Raw genomic sequence first — 13,614 nt, 5'->3', positions numbered from 1 at the left:
GATCCATCAGGAGTATGAAATAGACTTGGGGGTGCAGCAAGGTTGAACACAAGCCTCCCTTGAACAAAAGGAGCAGTCGGACCGAAGTGAGTCCGAGTGAAGCATTGACTGTGACTGGGCATTTTGCCAAGGAAGCTAAGCAGTTCTGCCTGTATATGTCAATATTTATGACAAGCTTCTGATATCTTCTGATATAACCCAGAATAGGTCTGAATCCTGAACAAGGAATTACTTTAAAAATTATCTGACTCGGGGTCATTCTCCATGAATGTAGAAGTGTACCATACTGCATTTAGTGCTGCACATTCGAATCCTCCACCCTACAGGGCCAGTATATATGAGACTATGAAAAGCTGTAGAATGCTTCCTGGCGCAGGCTGATTTTAAGACGAGGCTCATCTCGGACTCCGCCATTCCTTTTGATGTCTATCATTGCTACGAGAAGTATGGGGCGTGCATATCAAAACACCATCCAGGGCTCTCCAAGTCTATAACACAGCCCCATCCACCGACCCATCTGGGGCCAAAACTGCGATCGCAACTGAAGCCCAGTGCCCTGCTCTCGCTACAGCAGCTGACAGCACAGCCGCAGCCTCGCATTAATATGGCTGGCGATGCCCAAATTCCTTCGAGCCTGGCCAACTTCACTCGACACTTTTCCTTCGGTTTATTGACACACCATGAATGTGAATGCGTTCAAGGAGGACCATGAAACCCCGTTGATTACCACAAACTCGTACCGGTCGCAGAGCCCCATTGCCGACAAGGAAGACCGGCCGAGGCGAGGTTGCCTGCAAAGATGGCGCTATGGGTGGAAGATCACCCTTTCCCTGGCATCAGCGTCCTGTGTCGTCGTTCTCGCCTTCAATCTGGGCTTCCTATCATGGGCTGTTGCTCGTCATCGCGTCCACGGTGACCAGGGAGTTCTTTACGAGGGGGAATGCGACCATGTACGGCATCTAAGCACGGGGATTCATTTACTCATTAACATCCTGGGGACGATTCTCCTGGGGGCTAGTAATTATTGCATGGTATGTTTGATACTCCTCCCTGCGTGCTCATTCTAACTGAAATAGCAATGCCTGTGCGCGCCCACGAGGAGGGACATCGACAAGGCGCATGCAAAGGGCAACTGGCTGGACGTGGGTGTCCCCAGTTTTCGAAACCTGTTCTACGTGTCTAGATTGCGGTCATTTATGTGGATAGTCCTGGTTCTCTCATCGTTCCCTCTGCATCTTGTGTAAGCTTGCGATGTCGGTATCTACTTGCTTCTGTTTCCTGACATTCATCCAGCTACAACTCCACCATCTTCTCTACCACAGCCGCATATTCGTATATGATATTCGCCGGTCCCGACCCTACTAGGCAAAGCGGCCAGCCGAATATTACGGCTAATGGCTTTTCTGATGAGGTACAGGCTAACCTTAGACAATTATACAACAATGCACGGAATGGGTCCAGTGAATATGAACATATGGACAGCTCCGAATGCATCAACGCCTACGCAACAACTTATCAAACAAAATATGGCGACGTGCTCCTCATTCCTCCAACTGACAACGGCACCAATCAATATGCCGTAGTCGATAGCCAGAGTGTATTCGATCCCCCCTCGTATATCCCTGGTCCATCCCTCAAGGACGATCCATTCCAGTGGCTATGCCCCGCAGGTCCGAACAAGTCTTGCAGCTCCTATGTACCGAGTCTCCAGTCACAGGCTGACGAGGGCAACTGGGTTGTCCATGTGAATTCTGGTGACTACCGCGCGAATTCCTGCCTCGTCCGGAAAGTCCCTGAGCTCTGCAAGTTGCAGTACTCTTTAGCCCTCACAATAACTGTGATTGTTGCGAATGTTATAAAGGGTGCCATTATGCTCTATATGGCCATCACGTCTGCAGAGCCGCCCATGCTGACCACGGGCGATGCTGTTTCTTCCTTTCTACACCAGCCGGACAACGTCACCCAGCGCAGATGCTTGATTACCCAGAAGCAGTTCCGAATCTACCATCACTATCCTTTACACGGGAAGAATATTTTCGATAAGCCCCTTGCGTACAGTGCAAAGCCAAAGCGATGGTACACTGTAGTGTCGTTGCCTAGATGGATGATGATTTCTTTAATGTAAGTAACCCCAGCCTCCCAATGATAGTATCAAATACTGACAGGTCGCAATAGGTGGGCCATTTCTGCCTTTGCATTCAGCAGTCTGCTTATAATTGGGGTGCGAAGCGATGGAGGTGCAGCTTGGGCTGCGGAGTTTGGAGCCATCAACGCCCAAGCCCTAATCAGAGACGGGGACTGGCCCACGTCTATCGTCGCCAACACGATCATAGCGAACATTCCGCAACTCATGTTCTCAGCCCTCTACTTCGCCTTTAACAGTGTTCTGACCTCCATGGCCTCTGCAGCAGAATGGAGCAGGTTCTGCCTCGCACGCAGGGGACTCCGCGTATCCTGGAATCCACAGGGTAGCCAGCGAAGCAGCTACTTCCTCTCTCTACCATATCGCTACGCTGTTCCCCTAATGAGCTGCTCTGCTCTCCTGCACTGGCTCATCTCGCAGAGCCTCTTCCTGGTGGGGATCGACGCTTATAGAGTAGGGTTTGGCCGCACGCCAGAGCGCGATGTCATGACTTGTGGATATACCCCTCGTGCAATTATATCCGGCATCGCCATCGGTATCTTCATGTTTATCTGCCTTGTTGTTGTGGGTTGCAAGAAGCTTGCGTCTGGCATGCCCGTTGCGGGGAGCTGTACTTTTGCAATTAGTGCCGCGTGCCATCCGACCTATAATCCTAATAACGAGGAGAGCAAACCCGCGGATCCGCTGGAGGGAATCGAATTCATGCCTCTGAAATGGGGCGCTGTCCCGGTTGATGGGCCAATGGGTCATTGTGCATTCTCTGAGAAGACGGTCGAGATGCCTCAAGACAGGAATCTGTATCAATAGCTTCACCAAATCAATATCCAGCTAGCATTTAAGTCTAAAATAAGGAAGTGAGGCTAATTAATTGGCTCTCGCTTTGTCTTGGTTTCCCTTGGATAGCTGTAATCTGATAATCGTTTATATTTCAGACAAGGATATTTTGTCCAACTATCAATACATGCCTAAGCAGCAGTCATATTCGACCACCTCGCCTTCAGCGAATGCGCCGCAGCCTTGGGCTGTCTCTCTCTCGTAAACACGCCCTTCTTATTCCCATCCACGCGATTAATACCGACATTGGTCTGGAAATCCGCGAAATTCCACACATGCTCACCCACAACCGCCTCGACGCGGTCAAACACCCGGTGGAACATATCCAGAAGCGCGACCTGGAACTCCTCGCTCCACATCAATCCAAACACCGAATGCAGCCCGGCGAGCGTATCGGCGCCGTACTCTGAAAATATAATCGGCTTTTCGGGGTATTTCTCCGTCCATCCGTCGACTTCTTCTTGGAGTGCGGCTTCGGCTTCCTCGAGGTCCCCGGTGTTGTAGTACCACCCGAAATAGCGATTCAGACACAGCACATCGAACAGATCTGAGATCTTATCCTTCTCATACGTAGCATCACCGACATTCGCAAATGTAATCGGGCGACCAGCGGGATCCAGACTACGTGCGAGTTTCGTCAACGGCTCGAAGTAGTCGCGGGCCCCGTCTTCGAAGCTCGCCGGCTCGTTCATCAGACTCCACATCACAACGCTGGGGTGATTCTTGTCGCGCGCGATGAGCTCGCGGATTGCCTGGGCGTGTGCCTTTTGCGTGTTATTATTGATTCCCTCCGGGCTGAAGGTCACCGCGGTTCCGCCCTCTTCGCCCGCCATGAGTTGCAGGTTCAGACCCACGGCTGCGGTCTCGTCGATGATGACGATGCCGTGTCGGTCGGCGAATTCCATCACCTCCTCTGCGTATGGGTAGTGGCTTGTCCGGAACGAGTTCGCGCCGATCCAGTTGAGGAGTTGGAAGTCGTGCACTAGATAGGCCTGGTCGTGGCCCTTGCCGCGGATTGCGCTGTCTTCGTGCTTGCCGAAGCCGGTGAAGTAGAACGGTTTGTCGTTGATGAGGAATTGCTTGTTGGATACTTTGACTGTGCGGACGCCGACGGGGACGGTGTATGTGTCGAGTACCTTGTTTGAGCTGGAGGTGAGGCTTACGGTGAATTGGTAGAGGTAGGCTGCGCCGGGTTGCCAGAGTTTTACAGACGGGATTGAGGCGATGCCTTGGGTGCCGGAGGCTGAGGCGACTTTTTTGCCGTCTTCGTCGGTGATGGTGATTTGGATTTTCCCGTTGGTGTTGGTGCTGGTGCTGTTGCTGTTGGAGGTCTTGACGGTGTAGTTGAGCACACCGGTGTCGCCGTTGACGTCTGGGACGACGACAACGTCCTGGATATACTGCTTGGGCACGGAGTAGAGCCAGACGGACCGCGCGAGACCAGCGTAGTTATAGAAGTCGTGCTGGTACTTCTGCACGCGCTTGCCGGTCCATTCTGAGACTTCGACGCTGCCTGGTGGGATTGTTTCGTGGGTTAGTTCGTTGTTGACGCCGATGGTCAAGCGGAATTTCTCGCCTGCAGGGACGAGCGTCGTGATGTCTGCTTCGAACGGGGTGTATCCGCCCTGGTGCTCGGTGACGAGCTTGTCGTTGATATACACGCGGCCGTGGTGCGTTGCGGATTCAAGGCGGATCAGGTATCGCTGGTCAGACCAGCCCCGGGGGACGATTACATCGCGCTGGTAGTAGACCCAGCCGACGTGGTCGTGGATGGACTTGTCCGTGAAGATGTCGTTGTATGAAGCTGGGACGGGGCACTCCAGTCCCTTTGGCAGGGGGGCTGTCCAGGGAGTTGCAGTTGAGTTGTCCTCGCCTAGGGCAAACTTCCAGATGCCGTCGAGGGAGACGAGCTCTCTGGTGGTTGTCTGCTGCGGCTTCAGTTGGATCAGGAGAGGATCCTGGGCCTGGCTGCGGGCATAGTGCTGGGCAGAGGGAAGAGATAGAGAAGAAGGAATCAGTGATAGCAACGACAACCCTGCGAGGAGCTTCATGACTGCGAGACGCTGTTTGAGCTGGTTCTATCCAGTTTACTACCAACAACAGGACGTTTATATAGCTTGCTCTCAACGGCGGCAATTGCCCTAAGAGCATGCCGGCTACTGATTCCCTTGGCAAACGGCAGTATAGTGCCCTCCATTTGACAGTATTTGGCTCCCACCAAATCAAATCATCTTCCCCATCGTCCCTGCGCTGTTCCCTGCATGGATTCCCCGCGGGGACGGACCTGGGGCGCATGCCAAATGGCTGCGGAGAAGAAAAGAACGGCGTCCCAGCCCCACAGTCCAAGAGCGCAATCACAGATATCAATTACCGACTAGCGACCATTGGTAGAGACTCCATGCTTCTGTCATTCGTGATCCGTGCTACCCGATCTCTTCCCATCGCTGAATCATGTAGCCGACTTGCCTACAACCATCACCACACCCGAGTAGACACACAGACGTCACAGCTTCTCCCCTCTCGCAATAAACCCCAAGGCGCTACCCTGCTGTCCAAAGAGGGTAAAGCCGAACCGCTCCTCGAAAACAGCATACTCGAAGCCCCTCCACATCCCGACCCCCTCATACAAGTCCCGCATTTCCGCCTCGGTGAATCCATGCTTCCCAATCGTGTCCAACACGCTTCCCTCATGCCCTAATTCTTTCAAGTCATGGTCATCGCCAACTTCAGCACTCCCCGGCACCATATCAAGCACGACACACACCCCACCAGGCTTCAGCAACTCACTAAACCGCTTCAATAGCCTCCCAGGCTCGGTAACATGGTGCAGCGCCATCCCGACAACAATGACATCAAAGGGCGCAAGTGTTCCGCTGGGAAGCGGATTGTTCTCCGCATCCGCAGTGCCAGAGTCGGAACCGGAATCAGAATTCGAACCCGCGAGTAAATCGTGCTGGAATCCTTCCATTCGTCCAGGTTGGAGTCCAGGTCCGTGCGCTCCGAATATTTCCCGCGCCGCTTTATTGTACTCGGCCACCATGTTGGCTGAGAGATCGAGCCCGATGGTGTGTGTTGCGTGCGGGGCTAGAGCCTGGAATTGTCATATCGCTTGTTAAATACCTTGTAGGATGTCACTTGTGTATTGGTGTTGAGGTAGGTAGATACCTTGGACACTGTCCCAGAACCGCACGCATAATCCAGCAGGCGGACCTCATCTCGTAAGCCAACAGTGTCAGTGTCAGTGTTTGGGTCGCCGGCTAACGTGCCACTGATCCAGCCGCGGCGGCGTTTGAGCTCGGCAGTGACTGCGGCGATAAGTTCGCCAAAGTCGGTTTGGTGGTTGGAGGCGACTTTGCTAGTGGTTCATTAGTTCGTAACTTTAGGGTGTGGATCTGTGGGGATGTGGAGGAGGAAATGAATCCGTACTCGAAGTGTCTGCGGTTTGTTTCTGTTAGGTTGGACATCTTATTCTTGCGTTTGAATGATGCTTAGATGGTGGTTTTGTGTATGTACGATAATGAGGTGTTGATATAAGGACTTTCTTTACCGGTGAGTACCTTGACATTCGCGTCGGAGACTTCGGAGAGTTTCGTGCAGCCACTTTACTGTCATCATATTGTGCCTAAGAACTGTAATAGCTTGGCTAGCTCTGCTAGACTACGGAACGTGCTGGATTCTTGCTGGATTCTCGCTGTAATCCCTGTTATCTCCTTACACAGCATACGGATCACGAAGGACCTTGATAACCTTCGCCTTCACCATCAAATGCCCCTTCTCCGGAAACGGGACCCCGCGGTCTCGCGCAACAGTGACATTCTCCTCTGTCGTCTCATGCAACTCGTAGTCGAAGAAGGTTGCAAAGTACGCGAGGGTCAAGTACAACTCTGCGTAGCTGAGGCTGTACCAATATAATATTAGCTTGTTGTGTTTATATTTGGGAAAGGGTTGACGTACTTTATGCCCACGCATTGTCTAGTCCCCTTGCTAAAGGCGGTGATGAATCGCGTGAGATTGTAGCCTCGTTTGGTGGCTTCGATCCAGCGATCTGGGTTGAAGACTGTCGGGTCAGGGAAGAGCGTCGGATCCATGTGGACGAAGTAGCTGGACATGGCCACGGGTGTCTAATACTTTGATCAGTGACACGGTACATCCTGGGATAGATCATGGAATAGGTAACGTACTCCAGCGGGAATACTGTAGCCCTTGTACATTAATGCCTCTGTAGGTGAGACCCGGGGAGACCGTATAACAAGCCCGTGAGAAAGGCGCAGTGCTTCGTTGACAACTCCGGTCTGCACCGACATATTCAGTAATCAAACTCCAAAATCAGAAGATAGAAAGAACTGACCAGGTATGGCAGCCGTTCAAGCTGAGCCAGAGTACCACCACGATCCATAACCCCGGCCCCAAGCTCCGCGCGCATCTTCGCCATGATCTCCTTATTATTGATGATATGGAACGCAGCAACCGTCAGAGCATTCGCCGCCGGTTCCATCCCCCCACTAAGCAGAATCATACCCTCATCATGGATCCGCGACAGCGTCCTCTCCTGATCCGGCAGTCCAGGATCCGTAAGTGCATCGAACATGCCGTAGGAAATTCCACCCGCCTTCCCATTCTCCGCTTTAGATTCAGCACTCCGACTCCGGGTCTGACTGTGAATCGCCCTCGCCGACCTCTCCGCAACAGTCCTCTGTATCATCGCAACCACGGCCGTAGCGGGCTTCACAAACTCAAACACCCAACTGGGGGCTCGCCGCATAACCGCCAGCACAAACGGAAACAGACGCGTGATGTGGTCCAGCTCCTCGGTCTCCATGATCGCCGCACGCACTTCGCTCCGGAAACTCTCCGAGTCGAGGAAGCCGAAGCTCTCGCCGTACGAGTAGTACGTGATGATATCGGCCGTGAGGGCTGCGAATGCCGCGCTTAGGTCGACTGCTTTGTTATTCTGGCTGTTGTTCTTGCTGCTGTTCTTGTCGGTCTGGTGGAACCCGTGCAGGCGTTCCATGAGTCGCAGGATCTTGCCCTTTATCACCGGGGTGAGGGTTGTGATGGAGCGTTTGGAGAAGAAGCTGGCGAGGATTCCGCGTCTGAAGCGGTGGTGGGCGTGGTCGATGGTGGCGATCATGGACTGGGGAGAACCGAACAGGCCGACGAAGTTGGGGTCTTTGCTGAGCTTTTTGCTGTTTGTGTAGATGGAGTCGTAGTAGGAGGAGTCTTTGATGTGGATTTCGTGGGGGGTGATGCGGACGATGGGGCCTTGAACAATGTAAGCCAGTATAGATGCTTAAGTAGAGGGGGAAAGGGAAGGTAGAGATACCGTATTTCTCATGCATCTTCTCGATCTCCCAGAGGAACTTTCCGCCGCGGATGACATCGTAGTAGATCTCGACAAGACCGGTTGCTGCGGTCAGTTTGGGGCCGGGGAATTTGCTGAGCGGGTGGAAGTAGAGACGATAGATTGTCCTGGTCAGGTAGAAGGCTGCAACGAGAGCCGGGATGGCCAGGTATGGAGTCTGATTGGTCATGTTGGATAGAGAGCAGTAAGGATGTTGATGTTGAAGAGATTAATGAGTGTTCAAGACTTCAATGTGTCTAAATAGCCGGCTTGATCTGGTCAGGCGGCTGTGTTACTCTCTGCTGTAATGCTGGTGTGTTGCACATGGACTGCTGAGAATATCCCTTTCATTGAATCATCAATCACTCGATGATGGAATTCTCCGTGGTCTCAGCATTCATTATTGTATGGGTCTGGCTGGTGTTGTTGATACATCAAGAAAATTTCCAGACCTTCTAAAACATGCACTTGGTATTTCTCTTGTTACCTCTACAGACCCATCTATTGCGAAGATGTTATCTCCACTTAGTATTCGTCTTGCTATTCCCTCATATCATTCATTGAAGATATAATGAAGCTGAAATTGCCTTCTCTCCAAGATGTGTTACTCTCTCAATGAATATTGCGCAAAAGGCTTCAGAGTTTTCTCTTACTGTGCTATATAGTTGACCCTCTTTCTCTGCTCTTGGCTGTCTTGTTGTCTCTGTCTTCTTGTCTTTCATCTCTCAGCTTTCTCTCCCTTCTTGTAGACTCCATCGGCTCAATTGATCATCATGGAGCAGGTTTCAGCAAAAGACCTCAGCGAGATCCTCGTCCGATTCCTCCACCGGTTCGAGTACGACGACAACGACCGCCTCCCCCAGGCTGAGCTCGAGGCCATCTACAACTTCGTGCTCCCATACATCCCCGACAACAAAAAGATCGTGCGTGAAATGGCCGACTACGTGCACTGCACCTTCTCCTTCCTCCCGCTGGAAATCCGCCAGGCAGTGGCACTGTACGACGCTTTTCAAATGTCGATGGACGACACCCCTGTCGAACAACACGATAGCCTCCAGGGTCTGTGCGCGGAGCTCTCGGCCGGCGACAAGGTGCAGCACCCGGTCTGGAGCGAGTTCTTCAAAGCAATTCCGCTGCTGCTCAAGCACTACGGGCCCTACGTGCAGACTACATTGTTCCGCGGCGCGCTGGAGTTCATCCAGGCGACCTGCCTCGAGCGGACCCTGTTTCGGGGCCACGCCGACTCGTCGTATCCGAGTTATATCCGACGCATGAGCGCCCAGGGACCCGTCCAGACCTCCATTTGCTTCCCCGAGGCCGAGTTCCCCCAGGAGAAGTACCTCTCGCTGATCGCGTCCCTGGAGGCCGAGTCGGAGGACTTTGTGGCACTTGTCAACGACCTGTTCTCGTTCTACAAGGAGAGCGACACTCCGTTTGAACGGATCAATTTTCCGCTTAACGAGGCGGCGTGCAGCGGCCGGTCGGTGCTAGTGGTGCTAAATGAAATGGTGGAGAAGGCTGCCGCCCCGTGGGAGAGAGTACAGAAAATTCTGGGCTCGATGGACTGCGGCGAGCTCCTGTACGGTCGCGTCCACGCGTTCTTCAAGGGCTACGTCCGCTACCACCTCTCGTGTGCCCGGTACAAGATCGCGAGTCTCTGCGCGGAGGCGGGAAATGAGGAGCTCCATCGGTTCTACCAGATGAGTGTTGTGGCAAGAAACGGGCAGGCGAACTAGATACAGAGGTGCTCCGAGGAGACGATAGCCAGTACCAGGGACAGAGTCGGGCTCGCCGAGCAGACCAGAGTGATAGATCTACCAGATCAAGCAGGATGTGCGAGAACCAAACTCTACCAAGTTTTCTGATTCCGATCCACGGTTGCTAGGCAATAGTTTTTTGCGTGGGGCCAGATCCAGCCACCATTGAACACAGTTTATCAATGATAAACACACAGTTGCTGTGGCTGGTTAGACTCGCCGATCGGGCTCTTTCTGTCGTCGAGTCTCTTTATTGTACGCAGTTTGTGTCTGTATTCCATCTGTACGGTGTGTGTTGTTTGCTCTGTAGGCAGTAACCGGTCTGCGTGATGACGCTGCCATTGACGTAGCGGGTCGCACAGCTATTCCCTGCTTCCCCGATACTTTGTTTCCTCGTCAATTAGGCTCCGCTCGGCCACTGCCAAGTGCGATCTGCGCGCCCAGTGGTCCCTGGCCCGGCTTGAGTCTGATTGTGCTCCAGATCCGTACAGGCGACAGTGGGGTGACAACGCCACCTCCTCCTATGAAAACTCTCAATCTCCCCCGGTGGATCTGAATTACAGATTGCTGGGGCTTGCTTCCTGTTCGATGACCTCAGCTGGCTATTGGCTGTGGGGCCTAGTCGCCACGTTGGCCGAGGACTGCGGTCTGCGAGGTGAAGCTCTTGGTACTGTGTCCAATCACCGTCGCCACCCGACCCTGGGTAACCAAGCAATTCAGGGAAAATGAAGGAAAAAAAACGAAAAAGTCAAGCACAGATTGTGGCCGGTGGAAACCTGGAAGGTTCACACGGGGGGGCAGGCACGGCCCAACCAGCCTGCTTTGTTGTTCTGCGCCCTGAGCTGCTGCCGGTTTTTAAAGTCTCAGTCCGCCCTTCGTTGCTCTTCGCTCGCTTTCCTCCTCTGCATCCTCGCGTTCCCTTCAAGCTCTTCATCGCGTTATCTGCTTCATAGCGTTAGCCATCTACATTCCTCTCTTATACCCTCATCTCAATACACAATGAAGTCTTTCGCGCTCCCCATGGCCCTTCTGGCCTCCGTCGGTCTCGCCGGCGCCCAGGTCTCTGTTAGCCAGTGTGCTGTAAGTCGGAAACTGTCACATTTCAATATCTTCATATGCTGACTCTGGCAGAACATGTGCCTGAGCAACATGCTCGCCAAGGCCGACACCCTTGGTTGCGAGAAGGGTGACCTCGCCTGTCTCTGTGACAGCGAGAACTACCGCTTCGGTATCCGCGACTGCACTTCTCAGGCCTGCCCTGACGATGATGCTTCTGCTGTTGTCCGTTCTGCTCTTGACAAGTGCCCTGACTCCTCCGCCAATGGTGGTGGCGGCTCTGGCTCTGGCTCTGGCTCTGGCTCTAGCACCTCCGGCTCTGGCTCTGGCTCCGACTCTGAGCCCACTAGCACCTCTGGCTCCGACTCCGACTCCGACTCCACTGGAAGTGCCAGCGCTACCTCCACCGGCGACGGTGATGACAGCGCTACCTCCACCAGCGGCTCTGACAGCGACAGCACCAGCACCGGCGGTGCTGGCGGTGCCTCTGGCTCCCCCTCCCCTACCGGAGTAAGCTTTGCACCTGTACCCTGCTATTGACCGTAATGCTAATGATGTATAGTCTTCCGGCGCTTCTTCCACCGGTGCTAGCAGCACCCTCGGCACCTCGGCCTCCACCTCTGGTGCTGGCTCCTCTACCTCGTCTGGCAGCGACTCCTCCTCCACTGATGGCAGCAACTCTGACAACGGTGGCAGCGGCAGTGGAAACGGTGGTGACAGCGGCAGCGGCAGCGGCGGTAGCGGCGAGGGCAGCGGCGATGGCAGCGGCGATGGCAGCGGCTCTGATTCTGACACTGGTGCTGCTACCCGTATGGCCGTCTCCAGCGGTGCCCTTGGTGCCCTCGGTCTTGCCGCCATCCTTGTCTTGTAAAGGATGGACTTTGATGAACATGCTATAGCCTTTTTGGGCTTGCTGGATACTCCTTACGCTAATGATGTATGGTGAAGATGACTACTGTTGGGCCCTAATATGTATATTTTATCACGGGTTACGTTGTAATGGCCATTAGTAGATACTCTTACACGTCAATAATTAATTCAACTGATACGATCTTTAATCCATCTGCAATAGCCTGTCTAATTCTACTACGTACACTCAGCACCTCAATTCCCATCTCGTGAAGCTATTCAGATCTTGATATCCTCAAGCCATGATACAGGGGTTTTCGCCAATTTTGCATCAGCAAATAGAGTGATTATATCAGATATATTAATTATTGAATTACGGTCATTTAGATATATTAAGAAAGCGAGATAACGGCCATTCGCTGAAATATTGGACCTTGAAGTTCATTGATTGGAATATATAGTGCAAGGTGCATATATATATTCTTGAACGCAACAACCGAATGGTGATATACTTCCGGTACTTTGTGGGAACATCTCATTGAATGTCTCCAAAAACCTCACCAGGGAGTTATGTACTTGGATAATAATTATATGACTATACTGCGCAGGAAATGCAGCAGTCCGTTTCTTATTCGGACGGGGAAGGACTTTGGTAGTCAGGCGTGCGATACCTTGGACGCATCGTTTACATCGTACAATATAATATCCACGCATGATGTCAGCCCTACATATTATTTACCATTACCAATAATCTGGTTGGATAATTGTATATAGTATTTGGTTGTTTCATACTGGTAAGTGATGAGCTTGATGACCCACTACGAGTCGGCGACCGATGCTTGGGTATTTCGAGTTCGTCGGGTATGGCGGACTCGTAACCGAGGCGCATTCACAGAGCACAATGAGCAACAACAAACAACGACCATTTTACAGAGGAGGCGGGAATTGAAAAGACTCCAGCACGGCCTGACAAACAACATAAGCGTGTCTACACAAATGTTGCACAGTACGTACTACGTAGTGTACGGAGTACAGGAGCAAGTGACTCGGAGAGGGAGCAGGCTTGTGCAAGGCGTGTGGAGAAGCGGAAGCGGCGGAAGCTCGAGGTTGTGATTTACAGCGGGAGTTGAAGTACGTACTTTGTATTTCTTAGTGTACCCTATAGGGTGGACTGAGGAATGTTCGATTGTGTTCCTGAGACTCGAGGAGTCGGGGGTCGGCACCAGTGGACACCGTCTGGTCTGGACGGCCTCCTAGTCCGTACTCCATAGGTACGTACGTACTACGTAGTCCATACTCCATACTGATACATTTGGCGGAGCGCGCCGAAATGGAGCCCTAGCCTTGGCCTTACGGAGTAAGGCTTTGTGGAATATGGGGGAGGAGTTTCATGGTGGCTTCGAAGGATGGAACAATATTAGAAACATTTCGGTCTCGATGTATTCAGGGGCAAGTTCAAGGCTGTTGGAATAAGGCGCCAAGCGGCGATCATAATGGGGGTTTGCAGCCAAACGTGGGGAGCTTCTGCAGCCCTGAGAAACGGCTCGTTCAATAGCACTGAAGGATGCGGAGTAGTCTTGAAAGAAAACCGCCGTTTAATGGCTGGTTCCTGAGTTTGGTGGAGTTGAATATAT

General features: G+C 52.7%; 6 protein-coding genes across 6 annotated transcripts; 3 read left to right on the top strand and 3 right to left on the bottom strand.

Moving 5' to 3' along the window:
* Nucleotides 1-680: 680 nt before the first annotated feature.
* On the top strand, nucleotides 681-2,950 carry APUU_10177A (uncharacterized protein; the record flags this gene model as incomplete). The annotated part of the gene is made up of 4 exons (XM_041697896.1): nucleotides 681-1,031; nucleotides 1,077-1,240; nucleotides 1,294-2,121; nucleotides 2,176-2,950. The coding sequence occupies 4 exons, from the start codon at nucleotides 681-683 to the stop codon at nucleotides 2,948-2,950; spliced, it is 2,118 nt and encodes a 705-aa protein (XP_041549543.1).
* Nucleotides 2,951-3,108: 158 nt separating this feature from the next.
* APUU_10176S (uncharacterized protein) lies at nucleotides 3,109-5,028 on the bottom strand (the record flags this gene model as incomplete). Its single annotated transcript, XM_041697885.1, has 1 exon — nucleotides 3,109-5,028. One exon carries the CDS (start codon nucleotides 5,026-5,028, stop codon nucleotides 3,109-3,111), a length of 1,920 nt encoding a protein of 639 aa, XP_041549542.1.
* Nucleotides 5,029-5,480: 452 nt separating this feature from the next.
* On the bottom strand, nucleotides 5,481-6,441 carry APUU_10175S (class I SAM-dependent methyltransferase; the record flags this gene model as incomplete). The annotated part of the gene is made up of 3 exons (XM_041697874.1): nucleotides 5,481-6,068; nucleotides 6,143-6,332; nucleotides 6,404-6,441. The coding sequence occupies 3 exons, from the start codon at nucleotides 6,439-6,441 to the stop codon at nucleotides 5,481-5,483; spliced, it is 816 nt and encodes a 271-aa protein (XP_041549541.1).
* A 247-nt stretch (nucleotides 6,442-6,688) lies between these two features.
* On the bottom strand, nucleotides 6,689-8,508 carry APUU_10174S (cytochrome P450; the record flags this gene model as incomplete). The annotated part of the gene is made up of 5 exons (XM_041697863.1): nucleotides 6,689-6,875; nucleotides 6,932-7,098; nucleotides 7,159-7,269; nucleotides 7,326-8,239; nucleotides 8,301-8,508. The coding sequence occupies 5 exons, from the start codon at nucleotides 8,506-8,508 to the stop codon at nucleotides 6,689-6,691; spliced, it is 1,587 nt and encodes a 528-aa protein (XP_041549540.1).
* Nucleotides 8,509-9,091: 583 nt separating this feature from the next.
* Nucleotides 9,092-10,054, top strand: APUU_10173A (uncharacterized protein; the record flags this gene model as incomplete). Its single annotated transcript, XM_041697852.1, has 1 exon — nucleotides 9,092-10,054. The coding sequence occupies one exon, from the start codon at nucleotides 9,092-9,094 to the stop codon at nucleotides 10,052-10,054; it is 963 nt and encodes a 320-aa protein (XP_041549539.1).
* A 1,020-nt stretch (nucleotides 10,055-11,074) lies between these two features.
* APUU_10172A (CFEM domain-containing protein) lies at nucleotides 11,075-12,002 on the top strand (the record flags this gene model as incomplete). The annotated part of the gene is made up of 3 exons (XM_041697841.1): nucleotides 11,075-11,155; nucleotides 11,207-11,641; nucleotides 11,694-12,002. The coding sequence occupies 3 exons, from the start codon at nucleotides 11,075-11,077 to the stop codon at nucleotides 12,000-12,002; spliced, it is 825 nt and encodes a 274-aa protein (XP_041549538.1).
* Between the last annotated feature and the right edge of the window lie 1,612 nt (nucleotides 12,003-13,614).

Source organism: Aspergillus puulaauensis, chromosome 1 (genome assembly GCF_016861865.1).
Source record: "Aspergillus puulaauensis MK2 DNA, chromosome 1, nearly complete sequence".
Classification (NCBI taxonomy): domain Eukaryota; kingdom Fungi; phylum Ascomycota; class Eurotiomycetes; order Eurotiales; family Aspergillaceae; genus Aspergillus; species Aspergillus puulaauensis.
Note: the sequence above shows the minus strand (reverse complement) of the source record. Positions and strands in the feature narration are given on the sequence as shown.